This window comes from Anopheles stephensi, chromosome 2, assembly GCF_013141755.1.
Source record: "Anopheles stephensi strain Indian chromosome 2, UCI_ANSTEP_V1.0, whole genome shotgun sequence".
Taxonomy (NCBI): Eukaryota; Metazoa; Arthropoda; class Insecta; order Diptera; family Culicidae; genus Anopheles; species Anopheles stephensi.
Window position 1 is genome coordinate 25,877,907 of NC_050202.1, and position 24,611 is coordinate 25,902,517.

The window sequence follows — 24,611 nt, forward strand, 5'->3', positions numbered from 1 at the left end:
GACTCAAATGCTTAAGGAATATTTGTTATGTAGGAAGAATGCAAGACCCAAAATGAAGCTGAGAATACTGAAGCTGTAATTTAAACTGATAAAGGAGTTTCTCAATGGTTTATACCAATTAAGACACTGTCGGTCCCACTGCTCATGATTGTATCACATAAACGTATCGGCAAAATCCCCACACCACCCCCCGCAAAATTGTTATTGATTTTTCCGTTGCTTATCATACGCAGAAAAAAAGAAGCTTATTTCATCTCACACCAACTCTACAGCAACGTACGCCACGAATCGTATGAATGATTCAAAGCGTACAACGCTCCTACAACGATGATGATGATGCGAATGATGAGGCTAAGGCATGAGCGAGCTACCGAAAGCGACAGGATTGTGCGTCTTGTGCCAAGACAATAAATCGTAGAAAACCCCGAACGTGTGTGTGTGTGTGGCTCGGGATGAAAACTTCCTTACTGTGGGTGGATCGTCGTGTCCCAAAACTAACACATTGTGCCACACCATCGAAGGCAATCTATCATCCCGCTCCAACACTCCCGGGGTAGGTCGGCCGCTGGTAATGCTCAAAATTTTCCAAGCAAAAGAATTTTCCTCACACACACAAACATTGTTGGAACCAATTTCTGTGCTGTCCACATTTGGAAGTGCTTCGTGTATAATAAAGTAATGAAAATGATTTCTTGACCGAAGGGCACACCTCAAGGACTTGGCCGGGGATGCGATGTAGAGCGGTGGATAGAAAAGGGAGAGGGAGTCTTGTACGAGTCTTGTAAGAGTCCGAACGAGTCCTTTGTCACCAGAATCTTTGTGCATTTGTGTGTGTGTGTGTGTGTGTGTGTGTGTGAGTGTGCTGTGTGTTTCGCTTTTCTTTACGGCCAATGGGAAAATGGCACTGCTTCGTAAAGACATTTTGTTGCTGTTGGCTAGTTTTTGGTCGATTTTTCTTCTTCCTTCTTGGGGTCCTGTCACAAACAGACGCTGGTCAGGAGGCTTCTACCGCCACTGCTCGCCCTGCACTGGAATGTGTCCTCCTTATTTTCCGACCTGCAAGCAAGAAAATCCTTACTGTCCTTTGCTTATCCTGCTTGTTTTTCTTTTGCGTTGGCTCGTCCTTCGGCAGAACCGAGCTCGTAACCCTCGTCGAGGGGTTGTACTGGTCAACACAGAATGGAAGAAGTGAAGCCAGAGAGGAAAGTAAATTGAAGTGAAGCGATAAAAGCCAAATTTGTTCAGCCACTTCGGCGAAGGACACCATCATTGAGCGCGCGAGAGCAAACAGAAAACTGCCAACGAACCAAACCCCCCCAAAAAAAAGCGGTGAGTCTTGCGATGCTCTTAATGTTGCTGAACGTGGGAAAGAGATGTTCGCAACGAACGAAAGCGCGAGAGAAATAGGTTAAGATTCAATGTGTTTGTGTGCGAGTGTGCTGTACTGTACACATAACTTTAAGAAGAACGAAAGGACATCAGGAAAATGTCCCTTTTTTCCCGAACAGCTCCAACGAGCAAAGTCACACTGCACTACACTGACCCCCCTGTTTTCATTTGGGGCACCAAAAGTTGCTTACTGTTCACTGAGGTTCTAGGAAAATGGGGAAAAAATCTGCAACTGAAATGTTTCTACGTGTAAGACACACTAACAACAGTTCCAAAGAAAAAAGCAGGGAAAAACTATCATCACCCAAAAAAAGGGGGAAAAAATATTCACTCGACGACCCGTATGCTATCGAAGGAAAATGTTTTCCACCATATATAATGAGTGGAACATCGGTGGTTGGGTTGGTGCAGGGAGGAGAACATCGGCAGGGGTTCGCTGCTCCGCTTCGTGCTTGTTTTTCGCACTGAAGCTGGGGTGTTTTTCCACAAACTGATAAAACTGATAAATTTCTCTCGCCGGCCGTGCTGCTGTTTTTCGTGGTACCGGAGCGGTTCTTTGTTTTCCGTTGGTTCCGGGATTCGGGATGGGTTTGGGGTATTGGTGTTTAAATCTGCTGTAAAAAGGGACAGCAGGAAGCACGGGATGAGGACGCGTTTGTGGTTTGGATAAGAGTTAAGCTGGAGCATCAAAAGGCTAACTGATAAAGGCAGCGTATGAAGAGAAAGAATGGGTTTGATAAATCGTTCAGGAGATCAATTTCTTAACGTGCGTTTTTTTAGAAATTTTCATTTATTAATTGGGGCAAAATAAATAGGTTTAACAAGTTTAATTTAGATAAATTTACTCTTAAGTTCTCCAAAATAAGGTTGACTTAAATTTCTTCGTCGAATAAACCAAGCAAAACCGACAGCATTTTCCTCGTAACTGACAGCATTACACCATTCGAAGTGCAGTGAGAAGTTACAATCTCCCCTTTGCGCTGCCCCAGTGGTTCTCTGGTTGTCTTTTTCCTTCTCACGTGAATGAACGATTTTCTCGCTCGCCTTTCAACGATGCTTCAATTTCTCCAGAATGATGTTGCATCGCTGTGATGGTGTGCGTTCGAGACAAAATGCAATCCCCCACCAGCGCTAGCTTTGCTCACAGAAATTCATGTGCACATTGAGACGATTAAAGGACAGAATCTTTGAGCCTATGGTTGAGTTAGTGATATTGATAGGGGATTAACACAAGAGAAATCGATTAGAAGTTCACATTAACACCAGTTATTGAGAAAGAATTTTAAAAAATATTACATATCTCCAAGATTGAGTTAATTAATGAGACTTGAAAGATGAGAATTAAATTAGACAAACAATAAAAAATGTGATATAAGCATTCTATATTCCAATACGAACATAACAGAAAATCTTAATCAAAAACAAAATTATACGTTAATTAAAGGATATGTGTAGGAATAAAAGGGTCTTCATCGTGTTCAATCAGCATACATTTTTTAGGTATTTATTATTTCATTACAGTGATCCATTTAATATAAATTAAATTTAAATGTAACGATTAAGGCTGGATAAGGCTGGCTGGGTCGTATACGACTAGCCGCTCAAACTCTGCAATCAAACTGTTATTTGGCTTTATCCCTCCAACCCCATACAAACTTTATTCGACTAGTCGTATTTGGCCGAGTCGTGGCACCAGCCTAAACGACTAGAATCTAAAATAACCCTGTTTGCAAATTGAAATTTTCAAGCCAAAAAACAAAGCAAAAGCAGAAAATTCTTCCGGAAGTATAAAGAATTGTAAAGCGATTAAACTTCTCTAAACTAACTAATTAGTATCTAACTAACTAAACATTGTGTGATTGAACTTTCCATCACTGTCCCATCCCAGAGGCCGACATGAATCTCATTGATGGTTACTGTAATGTTGACTTTCAGAACTTTAGTACTTTATATTCAGAGGCTCCTAGGATCAACCTAGGAGCAGAAAGAGCAGCCGCTCGGGGCCTCGTCTGCGAGATTAATCCTGTTGTATCCCTCTAATATCACAGTTAGAGGAGTCTCAACTGCCATTCTTGACCCACCACTGTTTATATAAATTGGCATGGAGATGGGATTAAACATGACCTCATGATAAATAGTCTAGAGTGTATAAAACTTAAAAACTTAATTAAACAATCATAAAACCAAGAGAGTTTTAACTTATTTAACAAATTTATTCTAACCCATCATGATTTCGAAAATTAATTAAAAATCATTTAACAGGCTTACTTTTTTTTATTTCATTACTATTTTTAAAAAAATTCTAAATTAATTTGCATAAAATTTGTTCTAAAAAACTGAATTTTAATTTAATCTTCACTTTTTACTAAAAAAAATCACAGCACCTGACCATTTCTTCAATTACACCATTAGTCCGCACCTCGCCATAGTGCAGCGTGAGAAGAATCCATTCGATAACGCTCACCGTCTCACAGGCAACGATCTCACTTCTCACAACTTCTCACCCCCTTCGAAATGCTCACTCATTTGCTCACTGAGGAAATAAAAATACCACACCCCTTTCTAGGTAGAGGGGTAAATTGCAGCTGAAACGTGGCAACGCTGTACGAGCGCTGTCATTTCGTCTTTTTTGCGCAATCGTATTCGTCAACGGCGTTGCGCTCGCCGTTCTGCGTGCGTGTGTGCGTGTGCATTTCCCCTGTTTTTTGGCGCTGCAGAATGTGTTTACTTTCGTGCTCTTGAGAAAATCAGCTTCTTCTCACTCGGTGAGAGAAGCCGCGGTGTGTGCTGTAATTTGCCCGTACGCTCACATCAAGGCAAGGCTTTTCGGACACTTGAGCACATGAATGGGAATACATATTTTTACAATAGGATTAAAGATAGTGCGATCAAAATTAAATGTTCTGTTTAATACCTATCTTTAAAAAATACCTTATTAGAGGCGGAAAAGTTGAAATAAAAATAAAATTTTCCAGTTACAATTCGTCCATTACACTCGTTCACAGCATCACATCGAAAGCGACCGAAGAGCTGTGCTAATCGATAATTTCCTTACGCGATGCTTACATTCTAACACATTCTAACCCAACATAACATCCCTTCTTCAAAACCCTCGTTCTGGCTCCGGGTTTTCCGACCAAAACTTTTCCACCAAGGGGACATCGAACCGAGATTGTACCTTCTAGGTGGTTGTATTTTCGGCAGTTCGGGATATTTTGGTGGGAGTCCTCGAACGTTTCTCGAATGGTGAAGGATGTGTGTGTGTGTGTTTACATAAACTTTGACCGTACCGTGTCGTCGACCGAGTTATTTTCTCCCTCCCTTTTTTGGGAGCTATTTTCCTCCCAGTGAGATAGCAAAGGAAAACAATTTTCCTACTGAAGCGTTCCTTTACGCTACTGGTTTACTGTCACTTACTGCTCAGTAGAAATTGACTTCGGGTTAGGAGGGCAAATAGAACCTTAAGAAGGGAGAATACTTGGTGGACAGGAAAAGCGTACAAATTACGAAGAAAAATTATGACACGATTCAAATCGAACGTCCGAATTAGAATCTGCCTTACAACTAGAATGATGTAAAAACGAAACTGGAACTGGGATGGTGTTTTCTTGGAACAGTGGAAGCTAAAGATTCCTTGCAGCCGATGCACCGGAACGTTGTCTGCTGCTACTCAATGCCGAGATGTAATTGATATCGCACCAGAACCACACACACACACACAAAGACCTCTACCCGGGACGTGATTTGTGCAACAACGCATTCTTTGTTTACGTTTGCTTTACCGTCCCTCTCAGACATTTGAGCCCGTTTTTGCCCAACAGAAAAAGGTGTTCTGGGACGCACTCTCGCATTCCCGGAATTCGGAATCAGTTCGTCGGATAGGATACTGCACCGGGAGTTGTTTGAATTGCAGGCAAAATGGATTCGGACGAATCGCATTTATCGGCGATATCATGTTGACGGCTTGTTTAGCATTTGCCTACCGTGTTGCGTTGTTAACCCACGATTTCTCACGAAAACAGTAGGCCATGCTAAAACGGGACTCCATTTTGCTTTAATTCTTAAATAGATCAAACTTTGAATAGATTTGTTTTTTGAAGAGTTGACGAGTAAAATCCGGAAAATTATCCTTAAAAGTTTTGACCTAAACAAGTCTGAAGAGATAGTGAAAATCCATATTTGCGGCATACTCACTCTCAAGGGTTAGAAAGCATCCTAGTACGAATAAACACACACAATCACACCCACATCCACAACGACCGACCTAAGCACGCACTAAAGCGTACTGACTGAGAGGCATGGCCGATTTAGCAATGCACACTAAATGTGTCGGACTGTCGGGACTGCTGTCGGTCCTGTCCGTTCGACTCATCCGTCCGGCCGGCCGACCGGCTGTGTTTGAGGGATTAATTGAGCTTCAGCTCTCGCTAAATTGGCCGTCCAAGTGCAAAACTGTATCGTCCCGGCACACCGCAAAGCACCCTTGGCCCCCGCATGTGCAACGCGCCAATAGAGCTGTTGATAAATAAGCATTAATATAGCCCACTCGCCCGGCACCCACAATCGGCGTTGTCGATCGGCAAACTAGGTATCGTCCACCAGGGCCAGGCAGAACGGCACCGGGTTTCGATTGATACGGTTTTGCATCGGTGCATCGGTATGTTGCAATAGGATGATCATTCGCAAACGCAAATGCACACACACACACACACAGGCAGGCTGACCCACCTCGCCACAACACCCGGGCACACCTCGTGCTCACTTGTAATATCTTGGTCAATTTACACCGGTTATGGGTCATCTTGTCAGCACCTACTCAAACCACCAAAAGCCGGAGCTCGGTTGTCGGACCATGCTTCTCGGTTCGAGTACGACTAGGGGATGCTTGGTAGGTGGTTTTGTAGTTTTAGCTAGTTTTAAACTATTTGTTTCAGCTTTTCGTGGTGGAGGGAGGGTGGAATAGTTTTGTTTGAGCTACGGTGGAAGTTTTCCACTGCATGGTTAGCGATGATTAGTGCTGATGGCACGAATACTGTTCAAAAACTTTGGGATAAGGCTTTTGGAAATAGTAAATTTTCTGTTTGATTTTTATCAAAAGTAAGTAAAGGGCTTCACTAAACACCGAGATTCTTATGAGAATTGATTGAGAGAAACTGCAAGCACCTTTTTGTAATTTTATATAGGTTTTTTAATAGAATTTTTTTTATAAAAATCAAGGTTAAATAGTTTTGTGAATAGGAAGGAGGTCCTTTCTAATTTTTTGAATTGGATCCTGGTTTTATTTGAATTTCATAACATTTGTTCGGTTTTCTGCAGTACTTAGGTTCGATGTCCATTATTTAGTAGAATTGTCTGGAACGCTCCTGAGCATGAAGTCATTTAATATAGGCCTCACTGTATGCGATATTATTTTCACGTCTGTGAAGGCTATGTGTGACAGGATCGGGGTTCTAATCTCATCCAGACCGCCTCCCCGAATGTAAGGCTGCCCACTAAAGCCAGAAAGGGCAGGCCGCGAGACCTTTCGAGGTTGTAGTATCACCCAAGAAGAAGAAGAAAAACCTGTGTGTCGTCTTTCCGATTTTGACTGTGAGATTATGGTGGATATAAGCAGCCTACGCAGGTGTTTGGGATCCTGATCATATCCATAGAACTGATTCTACCTAAAAGTAAGCTGTGGAGTCCCGGGAACCTTGATCATTCAGAGGACCTCAAATCCGATGAGGACCCTTTGACTTTGCCCCAGTCAGCAGATTCGATTTTCAATTTTTATTCCGCTTTAAACCTTCAAGAGTTGTTCTCGACCTCAAAATAAGTCCATCAGTCTTCAGAATTGTGCACGGTGTAGCTCAGTCGTCTGTCTATCAGAATTTATCGGATTTTCTTGCGGATAGATCAACATAATTACAGTTGTTCTAATCAGGCCTTCTACGTCTCTGCTGTTCACGTGGACCTCGCGGTGCCTACTTGTGGCTCATGACATGACCAACGAAGTCTTATGAGTGTAGTTCTCTGACCTTAGTGAGATCATAGCTTTTACGACTACCCAATGAAATAATTCCACCATAACCTCAGAAATGTAGAGTCGCAGAGATTTAGAGAAGTCCTGAGAACCGAATCCTGTATAGAATAACAATCAATAAATTGAAATTTTGTTGGAAGTGAGGTCTTATGGTATTGTCCAATCACTCCACCACGGGCTCTTCTCTACTGCACATTATTACACTCCAAAACCTTCAATTTTTCACATTTATGATTTATGATTTTAATATTTAATATTGCCATTTACCGATGAGCTATTCGTTTTTGCATTGGTGTTCATTTTCGCTTAACTTTGTTTGAGTTGTAAGACCATTCTTATGATGCATCACTCCATCTCGTCAAATGATGCTGACATGAATAATGATAATACACTCCGCAAACCATTTACAAGTAAGTGTGCACGCAAAAAAACGGAATCAATTGTTATTTTTACATTAAAAGAAACAAATTTGTTGCGTGAACGTTATGTTAAAAACATTAGCGCGCATAAAAACATATTCACTCAAACAAATCAAACGCACAATACATTTGACGTTTGACTGACGTCTGTCACGCAGTTTGACAGGTCTGCAAGTGCAACCATAGTTACCAGCGTGACTTAAATTATTCCTCCCCAACATGGAGCGGGCATGATTGTACATTTTCGGTACATTCCTATGGAAATGGGTGATAGGCTGCAAAAAAAAAAATTAACCGAAACACGCACACACACATACACACACCAATTGCGTTCGTTATGGTCAACTGAACAGCGTGCAACTTATCAGCATGCTATCGGATATGTTTGACAGATTGGTTAGTGGGCCCGAATCGGCACATTTTTCCACCGAATTTGATATCTGTCAAGGTATATTCCGGTGTAAAATTGTGTATGTTTTGTGTTTGTGCCACAATGAGCATCAACTACCATTCGTTGGATTTATTACACTTTAAGGTATGTCTTTGCACAGTGATTCCAGTCACATGGAACAAGGTAAATTCAAACAGCACACGCCTGTAATTTTCTTATTCTAGCCCATTCATTACGCTTCAAATTCGGTCAATTGAAATGGATTAGGTTTCAGTCACAGTCACGGGACTTACCACTAATTCATCGGCTGTAGTTTTTTCCCCTCTACTGGTCAGAGCTAGAATAACCTGAAGTAATCCCACACAGAGCTTCTGTTCAACATCCGTCGTCCTGAACGGTAAGCGTCAGGATGCTTCCTTTTCCGGACAATTACAGTTGCAGTGAAAATCGAACGAAATCGATACGTTTTGTGACGAGGGCGAGTTGTTTTTTTTTTACGCTCCCAGCCACAAAGCCAGATGGTGCTAGAAATTGTAATCGTTTATGTTTGCAAAGCGACACGTCCATATTCGTTTCTGATTGTTTGCTTAATCTCTCAGCAGCGAGTGAGAAATGTGATGAAGAATATTTATTTTAATAGTAATAGTCTAATGTTATATTTTATAGTAAAGTTTCATCATATCTGAGCGTTAAAATTGAGGCACAAAGAGTCCTACCATTTAATTGGTAATATGAGAATAATTTTCAGACTCGGTGTGTTTGCACCGACATCCCGCATTCATCAACAGTTTGGGTGCTTCAAATTAAGCGAAAAAAGGATGATGTTACGTACCAGCATCGAACGTTTCGAATTAGATTTAGAGGCCAACACGCACAACGCTCGCGGTATGTCTAGGACCCGCGGATTTGTAGTTTGGAAATTGTTTTAAACAATTGTTTAACCCACCGGGGGCAGGCAATTCAGCCATTTTAGGTGCTGTTCGAGAGGCTCTTCAGTATTGTATTTTATAGGATTCTTTGAGGGTTTTAGCTGCGGGTTGAAGCTCACTGGAGTTATGCTATTGAAACGTATTCATTTTTGAAATGTTTTTTTATAAACAAAAAAATCTTATAGGAAAATCTTATCCTCATAATAGGATGAAAAGGAAATAGTTCCTACTGCATGGTTCCGTGATTAGAAGAAAGAGGAAAGTTCTTGCCCTGGTCCCTACAAAGATCCCTCTCCTTCGAGTTGTGGCTCACAGTTACGCCATTCAATTTCCCTTCTATTTCTCATACACTTAAGATGCGATGCGAAGGAACAAGAACGCAACATCCTCCCTTTCGAGGTAATAGTGGCAATAATGGTGGCTGCAATGTACAATTTCTTTAGGTTCTGCGCTCTAAAAACGGCTCCTAACCGAAGACCGAAGAAGCAGGAGCAAAGGTGTGGCTGGCTGCGTTTCGGGCGTAATGTGGCAAACTAGGTATAGAATTCCTTTCTTTGCCGGGGAACACTTACGCATTCTATTTATGGGCCCGCGTGGTATGATGATGTTTCCGTGAGGGAATATCTGTTCTTATTGTTCCCAGCTTCAAGGGCACCCGGCTGAAGCAGCTGAGTGCTGTGCGATACATGGTGACATGGTGTGGCGTACGCATGATGTTACTCTCATCTGGCGTGTGTAGAAAATCGAACAACTCTTTCTCTAAGGCTAAATAAGCTATTCAAAATAAGCTAACTATATTCTGCTTATATCTCAGCTACTTTTCGCTTACTACCTATAATATCATGCAACACTAGGATAGGATAGAATATGGGTGGATATGGACAGCAGCACAGTACAGAAAACTTAGCAGGAATAGGAAGACGGAACGAATAACGCACGCAATCTGCCTGATGCAATTATGGACAGCAGAAGCACTTGGTGGAAGCTCAGAACGCAACGCCGCCCAACGCCACCGGAGCGCATCAGACCGTCAAAGTCTTGAGTGCCAACTGCATCTACAGAAGCAGATACATCTTTACACCCGCCATAGCAACTGGAAAATGGGGAAATTGATCTGCTCCACAGGGAATGGTGAGTGAAACTAGTCCATTCGCGTTGAAGACTTCTTGGTGGATAGTTTTATCTAGAAAGTATATTATCTAGATGCAAGTCTTGTTTTAGGAAATTTGAATCCAACAGCTTCAGTTGAATCGAGAGCTAGCTCAATCACGTTAGCAAAATTTCAGTCACCTTGAATCTGGGAGTAAACTCATCTTCTCACTTACGCACCACGGAAAACAAAAAACTGTGCATAGCAACGACCCTCAGCAAATGAAGATGCTGGGTAAGGTACATTAAGGTTGCTGTTGTTGTTGCTAAGGCAATATGCTTTTACAGCACACGCTTACACTACAACGCAATCCTTGAGGCATTGACGTTACGGGAAAATAACAACAACAACAACAAGAAAACGGAACCAGCAAGCTGTGGAGTGCAGTTTGCTTTTCTTACCCCGTTTTCTTCCCTTCCGACGCCACTCCTCTCGCATTGTTTGGCCAACATCCAAGATCCTGACGCTTCGAGGCCATACCGAGACTAGACTTTTTTTTTCCCCCGAGCGCTGGTGGAAACGTCGGTGGTAGGTCGGGGAATTTTTCGTGGAAATCTACGTCGACGAGTCGCGCTCGGTGGGCGAAGAGTGAAGGTTTTTTGGTCGGTCGGTAAAGGTGGTGCGATTCGTTCGGTATAGGTCATGGGTGTAGCGCCGGTGAAGTGTTGCAATTTTCAGCACCTAGCTTGATGTTCCGGGGGAAAAATCCACCACCGCCGCCCTACGGTACCCCTTTTTTGCCCTCCATTTCTCGGAATAGAAAACCGGTAAAGGTCGGTGACAGAAGCGAGTTTTCTCGGTACAAAGTGACTGTTTGAACGTTTTGCTTATCGGTTAAGCGTTTAACAGTTTGTGCATTAAGTTAAATTAAGTACTTTCAAGCATTAGTTTGTTTGTGTTGGAAATTGTTTTAATCGAGTTTTATTATTAATAATTATACTTCCTTACAAACGTAGCATTTTTTCAATATTGCTATATAATTTATGATAGAATTTCTTGGTTTAATTTGATTTGAAGCTCTTAAGTAATAAATTGCTACGTTTTTAGGTTGAAATAGTTTAATTACACTCAAAACTTAAATGAATAAAGTTCAATCAGTATTTAGAAGGATTAGTTTGTATTAGTTCAGGGCGACCCGGTGGTAGAAATGAAGACGGGGCCGATCTTCATACGGCAGGATCGAGGTTCAAATCCGACCCGGATCGTTCTCCCATAGTGATGGATACTGACTATCCAACTTCGTGGTATCTTTAAGTCTAGTAGACCAGAAAGGCATAACCTTAAGAGGTCGTTAGCCCAAGAAAAGAGAAGGAGAGTTTGTATGTGTTTTAGTGTGTTTCAATAAATGTTTTTATTAGATTTATTCTATTATATTATAATTTATTTATGAATGTTTAATTTATTATGACTGCTCAGTGTCGTAACTTTAGTAGATTTTGTGCTGATATTATACAATACAAGACATTTCCTCCTTGTACTTTGTTTCTTCCTTCAGATTTTTTTTAAAGTTAAATTTCATAATTTTTGAGTTTGTTTTATTTATTCAGTTCAGTTACTTCTATTAATCATTATGTTCTTGATGTGTGAAGGATGTGTGAATGTTGATGTTTGGATGTTTAGTTGATACTTATGTTTAAGAGTTTATCGCAATATACCATTTTGCCATCAAAGAGCTTCATACACTTTTCTTGTAACTAATACCATCTTCTCTAAAAATTTACTTTGCTAATTTATTTAATTTCTCCTTCAAATAGAAAAGCCTTTCCTTGCTAGAAGTTAGTTCATTTTAAGCATGAAAAGCTTGTCCATTTAAGATATACTTTTACTACTTTATTGTTATTATTGTAGAAGCATAAAACTGTACTCACTAAACAATCAATTCTAAACAGAACAGGCAACTAGCACAGTAAGCTAGATATTTTGAAAGGGTGATTCGACTAGAATTTTCCCGTCGGGGACATAGTTTTTCACAGTGAGAAATTTATGGTGGAACAATGTCCACAAGATGAAGGTTTAGATTAGGTTTAGTATTGTGTGTGTGTTAAGGTAAAACTGCCATTCTTCCAACGTAAAACCAAACTGAAGCAAAATTTTCATTTCAAGCCGTTAATTTTTCCCGATGCTTTTATCCCGATGAACGGATGGCAAGTTTCATGTTTTAAGCACAGTCTAGTCTAGTAGTTCAAATGGGAAAACATTGACAAATAATTTGCACCAACTACTCATCCATTCCTGATTCATTACGAGAGTTACATTTTCTCTGCCTACGTCACGGGAAAATCTTGCACACGTCCATCGAATCCAGTCTCCGTGTTGTCCGTGTCCGGAATGAACACACTGGTCCGTTCTCGCCACGGTTCTATCTGCTTTTGCCATCGTTCGGCTAAATGCTACTGCGATGCGGCAGCATAAACATACTCCCGAGCAGCAGCAGCAGCATAGTGTTATCCCGTTCACTCGCTCACCATACAGACAGGGAAAGAAAATGCATTTCTCCCCGTTACAGAGCGCTTGAAAGGCGTGTCCAGAGGGGGCGCACAGTGTTTGTCATCTTGAGCGTAGCGAAAACAAAAAGCGCCCGTTCGGCTCGCCCCTATCGAACGGTGCGTCTCACACGGTTTTCGTTCGCCCGGCAAGTTTGACCTGGGTACGTTTCGCGGGCCCCATTTTCCCCTCACGGCGTGCGGTGTTCGGTGTCGGGAGTGTTGCAGAAAGTTCGGCTTCGAAGGCTTCCAGGGAAAATAGGAAAAAGCGGTTAGAAGGGTGCCGATATTTACGAACACTTATCTACGGCGGTGCGGACCGAGGACTGGATCCGGAAGACTGGATGCTGGAAAATTCAGTGGAAATTTCCTCTCGAAAAGCTTGCGTTTGTTTCACGCTTGGAAAGGCGTGAAAATTTACACGAAGCTCGCCAAGACAAACGAAAGCTGGACCACCGGCTGCTTTGATGTTTTATGGACTTTTTGCACTTTGTTTTATGGCAAAATAAAGTTTCGATACGATAAATTGAGGTGTCATGAGATTAGGCATTAGTAGATTTATAAGAAATAGGAGGTTTTCATAATGAGTCTTAAGTGATAAAGAAGCAATGATTGAGTGTAGTAACTTATATTTTATGTATTATAATATAAATGATTAAGAGAACACAAGAATTGCGAAGTTAAATTGCGCTAAAACGACCTGTAAGAATAACTTCTTCAGAATTTTTACCACAAAAAGTCATTCAGAGGCCAGTTTTATACGATATTAAACATCAAAACGAATCCCGAACGAATTCTTGTCTTCACTTATCCCCAGAGAGTAGCAGCTACTAGGAAAAGCAAAAAAAAAGTAAACCTCTAACTCCACTCGACAAGAGATTATCGATTATCCTGCTCAGTAGCATCGGCAGCCCTGGAAGCGTTGCGCGAAAACTTAGAGCATCCTCGATGTAATTTTAAAATCAACACCTTTCATCGGCTCTTCAGTGTTTGAGGGAAGCAGTGTGTGTGTGTGCGAGCCGTTTGTTTCCAAACAAATTTTAACACTCTCGAGTTCGGGCACAGAACACGAAAACGGACATTTCGCCCATTAACTGGGCGCCTCCATCAGTTCGCACCATACGGTCGCACGGTGTGGGGTCAGTTTTCTTCCCGAGAAAACCTATCACCTACACACACACACACACACACACAGCGCAAATAGAAGGAGTGAGAAAATGCGAATGTGTGCCCTTCTTGGATGCTTTTCTTTTTCGCTCAGCGCACACACAGAGAGCAGAGAGAGAGAGAGAGTGAGATCGCCTGTGAGTGAGAGTGCGATAGAAAGGTGAAACGTTAAAATTGTGAGCTGCGAGTGAGTGTGCGCGCTAATATCGGCACCAAGCCACCTCCAACCAACCCCTCACCAACCACCCTAATCAACCACCCCCCCGAAGAGCATACCACCCCAAAAAGGAGAGGGAAACTATTTACTCTTTTCCACTATCGTTTTTCTCCTTTGTACTCTCTCGCCTCTCTTTCTCGCTCGCCCTCTTTCTCGCACAATGCCTCTCGCTCTCTCTCTCTCTCTCTCTCTCTCTCTCTCTGGCTTTCTACATCACCCTGCGTCCACCGTGGTGAGTCGCGCGTCACCTTCGGGGCTCGAAAACCAACACCAGAAAAGTGCGCACCTTCGATTCACACTCGCCTCGTTGTTGCGCCATGTTGCGTCGCCACCTAAACCACCCCTCTACCCCCAACAGATTTCAGCGTTCCGAAGCCGTTTTTGGTTGGTATTCTGTGTGGGGAGAGGGTGAATGTCTAGGTGGAAGTCATGTGGGGTGGTTTTTGTAGAGTGATAACGCGTAGAGAAGGTATGGGTGGGTTTTTGCACGGCTAATGCTTGCCCGAGGGAGGATGGGGTAAAGAGGGGAAGGAGGAGGAGGCGGTGAAGGGGACGTGGGGTAAAGGGTGGTAGGGGGGGAGGGGGGGGTGGTAGTTTGGAAGTTGGAAAGGCGTCTGGTAGCGACGCGTTTTGCGACAAAACGGCGACGATGACGAGCCGTGGCCGAGACTCGAGCGAATCAGTGAGAAAAACTCGTTCACCGAGCGCGGACAGCGGCAAACGGCTCACACCGGCGAACCACACTACGCAGTGCTGGCGGGTTTTGGTTTCGTTGTTGTGCGCGGCGTAGTGCAGCAAAACTGCGACGGGACGGACGGCGAATCACCGACCGACCGTGCGGTTCGAGCGGCTCGAACACGGAAAAGCGAATAAAGGCGTTTAGGCGAATTCACTTCACCTCGCCCGAGGACTTGGTTGGGTTTCCTTACATCGAGCGTGTGCTGTGTGCGTTTTCTGTTAATTTGCTTTTCTGTTTAACGGCGTTCTTTTTGCGTGTGTTTTTTTTTTTTCGGTGTGTGCAATTTCTGGGCGTGATGTGTTAAAGTATTCGGCCAAATTCGCTTGAGAGAATGGAGTATGCTGCGAGCTACGAGTACGATTGAAGCGGTGAAAACATTAAAATTGGTGCATGAGTGGTGCATAGTGAATACATCAATCGCTTACAGAAAGCAAGCAACAAAGTTCAATAACAGTGCAACAAACAGTGTATTTGTGATGCTCAAACGCAATGCAAGATAAAAACCAACCAGTGGGAAGCAAGCGTTCAATTGTGAATTGAGATGGATCTTACTCGTGCTACAGCACGGTTCTTCAGCACCAATTAAATCGTGCTAAGATCTGTGTGGAATTGTCAAAGAAAAAGTAAGTGTTTAAGGGTAAACAAACGAAGCGTTTGCACCAAGCGACAAGCTTGCTAATAAGTTCTACTTAAATGGTTTCAAAATTGTGGGCCTATGAGATTGTGAGTGGTGACCAAGTTATACTTACCAATTATCACTTTAGTTATACTGTTTGTTTAATATTTTTAATTATTATTTTCATTGAGATTCTTCGTGAAGAGCTCATGAGAACTGTTTACAGCCCGGGAAACTGCTCAAAACCAACTGTTCTTTTACAGTCAAAGGAAAAACCAATTTATAATTAAAAAAATCTAACGATGTATTAACAACAGTGGAAACAATCTCTGGATAAGAAGCATAAGATACAATGAATCATTTCCGAATCTGATGCTCACGGAATGTTTCAAACCAATTTTTGGATGATGAGATAAGAAAGACCAAATACGGGTTGAGAATTCTTTTTAGAAAGCTCTCAAACCTAAAACCACTGTTTAAGGATTCGGAAAACCTCACATTTCATCGCAGTGAAATGGCTTCTATTTAGCAAAACCAGAGTTTTTATCTGATATGGTTCGCAGAATACTGTCAACTCATGTGCACCTCATGCAGCTAACCTTTTTTTTGAAAATAATAGACGTTCGACTTGTTTAGCCGTTTAGAAAAAAAACGGTTTTTATTTTTAAAAGCTTTCCCTTTTTTCCTTGAATTGAGCTCAAAGTATATTGAGAACCAAATGCAAAAGCATTTATATACTTTTATTTTCGGAGAACTGTTAGTCTAAATAAACGAAGGGGAAAAGATTGATTCTTGTTTGTATTTCTTTATGACACTTACGCACCTTATCAAGCTTGAGTTTAATAGTTCGTGTCGTTCTAAGCGATTTAAAATGTTGTGACTCTATTTTTGAGAGCCTTCGGTAGATTCTCAAATTAAATACTTGTTTGGTTTGTTACTAATAAACCTACCATCAGAAGAATCTTAGGGAATTTATTTATATTAGAATTTTAGGGCTCGTTGCTGAGACCTAACAGCATCGTTGCTTACCGAAATTTCTCGAACTCTAGTAATTAATATAGCCAAAGGTTTCTAGGCCCAATAATTGTGACTTAGCGCAACATATTTATACTTTCAATGAAACTTTTTCGTTGTTGGAAATAAATCCATAATTATTTTAATGCATAAACGAATGAAACAGCTTAAGCTTAGCTTACTTTCATAGTAAAAGGTGGAGTACAAGAGCAGCATTTCGAGGACATAAACATAGAACATTATTTCTATCGATGGAGGGAAGATAAGTCTGTTAAAAATGATTGTATTATGTGTTCAAAAGCCCATAAAACTGACACAAAAACGTACATATGTACGACACACAACTATTCACTCTTTTCCCTTAAAGGATATCTCTAAAGCTTTGTTGTATGCTTAAAGGTATGATGAGTTTTGAAAATTCAAAAGACTGTACGCACGCGTTCCTGTTTGTGCTACTGTGTATGGAGAGTGAATGTTTCTACACCGGAAGCTCATAGAAAAATACACACACACAAACACACACAAAGAAAGGAAAACTGAGCAGATTCGTTAAGCAAGATTGAAATTGGTTTCCAATGAAGCGTAAAATAGGGATAGCGAAGGGATAGCGTTTTGGAAAGAAAAAAAGTGAAATGGTGAAAATTTTCTAGCTGTTTTCTTTACATTCCTACGTGACGGCCACAGGAAATATTAAATTAAATATTAAAAATATTTATCTATTTTTGCCGTCGGTAGTACACTAGTAACGAGCATCCTTCCTTGGCGCAGACCAAAACCAAGGACCCCAGCAACGAACTTTAGCCACTAAAAGTAGCAATAAAAACAAAACAAAAGTTCTAAAAGCACAGTACATCTGTTTCCAAGCTGGCAAACACCCACAACAAAAAAATCCTAAATCAAATCATAATCGTTTCACCTCACCGGGTCCACCGTTGCATGTGAGCACAATTTACGTACATGTCAATTAATGGTAACACTACCGGACAATTAATCTTCCAAGTAATTGAAACAGAAGAAGAACCAGCCGCACGGCGAAGGCTCAAGTGGCCGAACAACAGTGTCGGGACCATTTATCTAACCACCCAGTGCGGTACAGTATGTTTGGAATTGTTAACTTTCGCTTTTGGGGGGGTTGTGTTTTGTGTGTGCTATTTACATAAAAGCTTTATCGTTGCTGGGTTTAATCGAAAGAGGCAAACAAAAAATAGCACATGCACTTACACGTTTACTTTCGGCATCATAAAATTCCCCAAAAGAATTGTGGAAATGGTGAAAAGCAAAGCAAAAAAAAAGGAAGCAAAAGCCATCATCGTGTTAAATTGTATAGAGGAGCAGTGTAAAAACAAAACGAACGAGCACACATACAAGCGTAAAGCTAGAAAACATCAAAAGCCATAGAAAGGATCAAACCCCAAAACCTTTTCGGGGGTGATAAAAATGGTGGACAAAAAACACAGCACAACACCAACGGAATGGGAAAAGGTGTGTAAGGCGAAAAATAAATAACTGCCACAAAGAGACACCACACCACATCAACACAATCAAACACACACACTGTCATTTGTGTGTTTGTGTTTGTGAAAGTATATTTTTTCCTTTGCTTTCCACGAAAACTCTCCGTCCGTTAGTCACTTTTCGACTGTCGTGTCGAGCCACGGTTGCTTGCTTTCTCCTATGTACATCATCAGCAGGCCGCAGTATAGTTTTTCCCTTTAGAAAAGTCCTCTGCTGCTATCTCGCTCTCTCTCTCTCACTCCCGCTCTCTTTTCACCAGGGTGAGGGTGAAAGATTCTCACACCCCGTTGGGAGGGGTGAGAAATGATGATGATGCACGGGCGCAATGCCGAGGTAAATATGTTTGGCCTGCTAAGATCACCGGGCGGTTTCGCCTGTCTGTTTGCACTGCTCTGGTGTGAATGTGTCACCCGAAGTGGATTTGGTGTGAGCAGTACGGGCAAACTCTTTGCGCGCGCGTGTGTGTGTGTAGTTGTGTGGAGGGGAAAAACTGGCGGTTCACAATTTCACACCAGCTCGCCCCGATGCGGGATGAAGTGAGATGAGTGAGGTTTGGTCGCAGGGAAGACCCAAAGAAGTGTTGGTGTCACCTAAAGCTTAACGCGCTACTGTGTGTGTGTGTGCTTTTTTCTCTTCTTCTTCTTGGGTGTGAGGTGGTGGGTGGAACTGCTTAGAATCTTATAGGGCGAAGGAAATGTGTTCAATTAGCTAGAGTGAGAGAGAGAGATAGAGAGAGGGTGACCACAAGAGATGGCGAGTGAAGACATTGGAAGAAGATTCCAATTGGGGGATGGTTTACATACACAGCTCGGGAAATCGGGGTGTTTTGCAAAAGAAAAAATATTGTCACCAAGAAGTTTTGTTCACATTTGACACTCTCGCACACACAAACACGCACACGAGCGCACCCGTGTGTACATATGAAGGTGTGATTGGTATATAGACTTAATGGTAAGAAATAGCGCTCAAGACCGGACGACAAATCTGAGCCGAGCTTTCCTTTTAACGCCTCTTCATCACCTTCTACATCACATAACCTTTACACAAAAAAGGTGTCTTCTAGGGTTTTTGTTGGTGACAAATACTGACACCATCGCATTATCCCATCTCGCTCTAGTTGAGAAGTTGAAGTCGACTTTCTTCCACACTTTAACCAAGCGTTACTCTCGCACGTTAAAGAAAAGAAACCAGTTTCTTGCAGGGAATATCCCTTCGAGCCTTTAAACTCTCCACCAGGATTAAGCATTAAGAGCCCACCGATGTACACCTCCAACACTATCAACTCCAAGTTAAAGACTCCGACTTCTTCTAGTACGACACCCGATGCTCTTTATTTATTTTAAAGTGTTCGAGCAGTTTTCCACATAGCAGCCGGTGGACAGGGCGAAAAAACGTGTGGCAAGAGCGGCACCGCCGAGCGAACAAAGAAATGTCTTGGTCGCGGAGTGTCGAAGAAAACGCGCGCAAACCAATCCGCGGCGATTATAACACCACTTAGAGGGAGTGGCCATCTTTAAAAAGAGCGTGACATGCCTGTGTGTGTGTGTGTGGGAGAGAGAGAGAACGCGAGCTGGTGAGAGAAAGAGTATCCCATTGTACACCAAAAAACGCCATTGAATTGTGTGTTTTCTTGTGTAGAGGCTCTTCTTCTTCTTCTTCCAGTGGGGGGAGGTTGAAAAGTGGACACTAAAGAAAAAGAAAAATACGGGAAAATCGACGCTCGACCGTAGAGCCACAGAGGGTGCGGCTTTCAACACGAAAGGTGTCTAAACCGGCACCAACCCGAGCACACGCACTCACACAGCCGTAACCGGTAGCATAGCTGTGTGTGGTATGGTGAATTACACCAACACTATCGCGCGTTGGCATAGAGGGTAGTTTTCGAGGAATGGTAAGATAGACAGAAAAAAAACAAACGAACAGAGGCTTACCAACACACACACACACATTCAGACCGGTTGTGGACGTGTTGTTTTTCCCACCTTTCTTTCACCATTCGCTTCCAACCCTGTGCTGTCCAACCCTCTAGCCTGGGGTGGTGGTGTCATCGTGTGCGTTTGGTTTGCATTCGCGCGCGCGTGTGTGTGTGTGGGTAAGAAGAAGACCACCACGCGGTGGTGGTTCCCTGTTCATTCATTTGCCAGCGCCAACCATTCACTCATTCTAGAGTCGACCGGCGTGAGGTTCGTATCGAGGCGTGCGTGTTGCGTGCGATTTGCGTGGCGCGTGAGTGTGTATTGCGGGCATCTCCCACCCTTCCCCCTTCTCAGCCCACCTCCACCTTCCTCCCACACCCACAGAAGGGGGGTGACCGGCTGCTTGTGCGTGCGTGTGTGTGTGCATCTCGGTGTGTGCATTGTTGTGTATTGTGCATTTACATTTTTTTTATCTCGCTCACTCTCTCTCTCTTGCTTGCATCTTCTTCACGCATACACACACTGGTCTGAAATCCTGACGCGAAGATCCTGATGATCCTGTGGAGTAATTAGTTTTTGTACACCTGGATTTTTGCGTAATTTTTGTTCGATCGATCTGCGTTTGCATTCGGGTTGCTGTGTACGTTTTTGTGTGTGTGATTTAATAATACAAAAGTGTGTGTTTTTGTGTGTGGCGGTGGCTTTTTACTATGTGATTTGTTTATAGGGATAGAGTAGAAGAAAATCCTACTCGAGATACTAGCCGCAACCGTGTACTGCTGGTTGAAGAACAAATTTGATTGGAGAATTTGGGAGAAATTCTAAAAATTCTATTGCTTAGAGCCTTGTGAGATGAAACTGTGTCAAATGTGTGTGATGCAGTTCTGCAAAACTCCTATCAAAACAATGTGTTTTAAGGACGAAAATTTATAACGAATAGAATCGTTAGCTACCGATACCGATAGGCTATTTTTAAATCTATTGAAGTAGATGCATTTTCTTAAACAATCCTTTCTCAATATAATTTAGATCGCAAATTTACTTCAAATATTATTACATTCCTTATGAACGATTCTGTAATTAAAATAACCTTGTTCTTGTAACATACCTCATCTTCACTGAAGTCCTATCAACTCTTTACTTAACTGCCTTTCCTTCTCTCCGAATATTTCTTATCCGAAACAGTGTTCTTCCGGTGTGCATGATGCGCAAACCAGCAATAGCCCAAAAGCCGACTTCGATTCAACAGTTTTGAAAAAAAAAACGAGTGCAAAAATTGAACGAGAAAATAACAGCCCGCAATCTTTCCTAGTGGCGTGTGTGTGTGTGTATTTTACAAGTGTGTAAAAGAAAGGAAAAGATATACAAAATAGTGCATTTTCTGGCTGCAAGTAGTGCAAAAATGTGATTGGCCTGCGAAATGCTACATAAAATCTGTTAAAAATTGAGGCTAACGTACGAAAGTGAGAAGTGATTACAAAGTTGCACAAAAAAAGAGAAGATGGATCGAAAGATTTTTTGAAAGATTCCGGAAAAAAAGTTGGTCAATGGTGTTTTGTGCAGTGCGAACGTGAATTGTTACGAATTAAACCTCCCCAGCAGGTGCCTGGTGGTGGTGATTGATCCTTACACGATCGTGTGTTTTTCTGTGTGCAGGTGCAGTGAATTGAAGGCTTGGTCGGAATTGTTTTAAGGTTGCTAGGAACACGGTTTCTTTGTGCGGGTGAAATTCTCGTAGCCAAGAAGCAAACACAAACAGGTCCAGAGTTCCGAGTGCCCGGAGATAAAGCAGTGTTATCCGTAAATCCGTACTGTGAACCACCGGGAACCCAGTGCGAACCTTCGGCGAAGATCGTGAGGGCGCTTGGCGAAGATCGGTTCCGACAAAATCGGCTGCTCGCCCAACCTCCGCAAACCTCCACGGCCCTCCTCGGTGATGTTGTAATGAGATACGACGGCCAAGAACTGCTCCAATCTGACGACTTCAGTAGGCCGGCGAAGGGAATGGCCTATCATCCATTCCTGCAGCTACCGCGACCGACTGACTTCAGCGTCTCGTCGCTGTTGACCGCGGGTTCGCCGCCGTCAGCGCAAGCCCAGCAGCAAAACTCGCCGGCGGCGGCCGCCGCAGCCGCGGCCGCTATCAACATGGCGGCCACGGCAGCCGGCACCGCACCGCCCGGTGCCGGCGGTCCACCCTCCTACTTCCCGGCCGCCGCCCTTGCCGCACTGTCGGGCGGCCCTGGGGCCGGTGGCCCACCGCCGTCCCATCTGTATCCGGGTGCGCTGCTGCCGAAGCTGCCGCCCCACCATCCGCACGCTCACCATCCGCTCGGGACGGCCTACACGACGGCGGAAGATGTGGTGTTGGCGGCGGTGGCCGCCCATCAGCATCATCCCGCGATGAGGCCACTGCGGGCGATGCAGCCGGAAGATGACGGTGTGGTGGACGATCCGAAGGTGACCCTCGAAGGGAAGGAGCTGTGGGAGAAGTTCCACAAGCTCGGGACGGAAATGGTCATCACCAAGAGTGGCAGGTAGGTGTTACTGTGGGGATGGGGAAGTGAAGGGGGGGGGGAAGAAAAAGGGACCCAACAAGTTACGATACCGACGTTGGTCTGAAGCTAGTGGATAGAAATCGGTGAAAAGAGGCGGTGAGAATCCTCGAATGACGGCCCGTGTGCGATTTACCGACGGCATTTCGGACCATGCGTACGACGGTTGACATATGCGGGCAGAAAAGGTTCGTCGTTTGGGACGCATTGAATGAAGTGCGTCTTTGGTTGAATTTGATATAGTAACTATCGCAAAAATAATTAGTTTAGTTTTTTCTTATAAAATATTTTAAAAAACGAAGTTTGATTTAATGGATTAGTCCTGATTTAAGCGTGTTTGAAAAACATCGATGATTTGATCAGAGACTCATCGATTTAATCGAAGTTTTATGAATGTTTCCAAAGGATTTTGGAACCTCAGATTAGCCCAACAATTTAAGGGGTTTATAAACATTCAAAGGCCTTTAAATAAAACTTTCAGACGAACTGTAACTATGCTCTTAAAATACCCAAGGCTTAAACAACCTTCACAATTAATATACGCCAGGGCTGTTTGCCCGGCTTTTATAATTTCGGTATGATGCCTTAGAAAAAAGATTCATTCTCAAAATTTCCTTCCAATTCATTGTCTGTTTTAACTCCGAACGGAAAATTTCGCAGAATATTGTCTAGACTAAAACCGGCCTTTTATTGAGCAAAGGTTGAGCGTCAGAGGTCTTGGTAAAAGCTGTTGTAATACATCAGCGTACAGACTGAGTTTAGTCACAGTGGAGGGCTGAGTTGGAAGAATTGTTTTGACCTAACTTAATTGCTTTTACATGAAAGCTTCTTCTGGTGAATTCGCCAAGTTAGATCTCAAAATCTAGCTCACCGAAGGCTCAACGATAGGTTATTTGACCTTTCAATTATCAATGCTACCTTATGTTGTCTCGCCGAGTTAGAGCCCGTAATCTAGCTTACTAATAGCTCAAAGAGAGGTTATTATAGGTTAAAGGTTAAAAAATAGCACAAGACTGGTTGAGAGATATATTTCGTAATACAAGAACCTTGTAGCTATCAAAACAGAAACTTATATTCAACATCTATCTTATTACAAGGTTGATTCTCGTAAGTTCAGTTAGACCTGGACGAGCCTGTGTCCTGGAGCATAGAAATACTTTTGGGTTTTTGCAGTGGTTTACTCCTACATTTTAACTGTCTTAAAAGTTACCTTAAAATGTCTCAAGTACAGTGAAAGATGTAAAGGCCACACAACTCTGTCAAAACCACTCGTGCATCTAATTGTAGCTGCTCGTCATCTAGGAGATACACAACCACTGCAATTTCCTTTTAACTGCAACTCTTTGTCACTCACAATCGTTTGTGGTTTTGTTAATGAAGCGGTAGCCAAAACCAAAAAATAAAGCTCATTCTGTTTCATGCTAAAAGGACGACCAGAAATCCCAAAAATCCCTATCCTGAATCATCAGTCGCTTGACTGGTTCTTTTTTTTGTCGGGACAGAAACGCCACTGGAGCGTTTCACTGTCGGGTTAAAATCCTTCCCACCCGGTCGCTGGCCAACGGTAGAGCTTCATACACACTCTTTTAACTTTCCCCTTGCTAACCAGCTCGAAATGCTGAAGTGCTACTAATTCGCTAATTATGCTCCAAACACCTTGACTAGGTAGCATCGAAATTGTCTAGACTCGGTGGTAGACAATTAAATGGCGCTCGCGTTTGGGGCAAGACACCGGGAACAAGCAGAGAGAGAGAGAGAGAGAGAGAGAGAGAAAAAAACAAACTCCTCACCAGGAATTTGCATTTAAAGAAAGAAGTTTTTTTTTTCGTTCGTCATTTCCTCATTTTCGGTTGCACTTTTCCGTTGCACGAAAGCGGCAACGTGGCTGTGTGGGCTAGTTCCGCGGCTGACACTAGTCTCCGCCAGCTCAGCCCCGGACAACCACGAGCGGCGAACGGTTTGTTGATTGTTTGCCACTAATCATCATCATCATCGCGCTTACCCCGAAGGTGCCAACAAACCTGCCAAGTGTAATAGAATTGAAAATAAAATCAGCACTTTGAAGCGCTGCTGTGCCGCCCGAACATCA

General features: G+C 42.8%; 1 protein-coding gene across 13 annotated transcripts in view; it reads left to right on the forward strand.

Annotated features, from left to right (window-relative positions):
• Positions 1-14,615: 14,615 nt before the first annotated feature.
• The window catches only part of LOC118505936 (optomotor-blind protein), a 132,211-nt gene continuing 122,215 nt past the window's right edge, over positions 14,616-24,611 (forward strand). For 7 of the 13 annotated variants that reach the window (XM_036042442.1, XM_036042449.1, XM_036042453.1 and 4 more), the window contains exons 1-2: positions 14,862-15,529; positions 21,153-22,504. In XM_036042442.1, coding sequence (XP_035898335.1) covers positions 21,912-22,504 — 593 coding nt within the window. In that variant the 5' untranslated portion in view covers positions 14,862-15,529; positions 21,153-21,911. The other 6 variants (XM_036042447.1, XM_036042448.1, XM_036042443.1 and 3 more) reach the window with 6 other exon arrangements.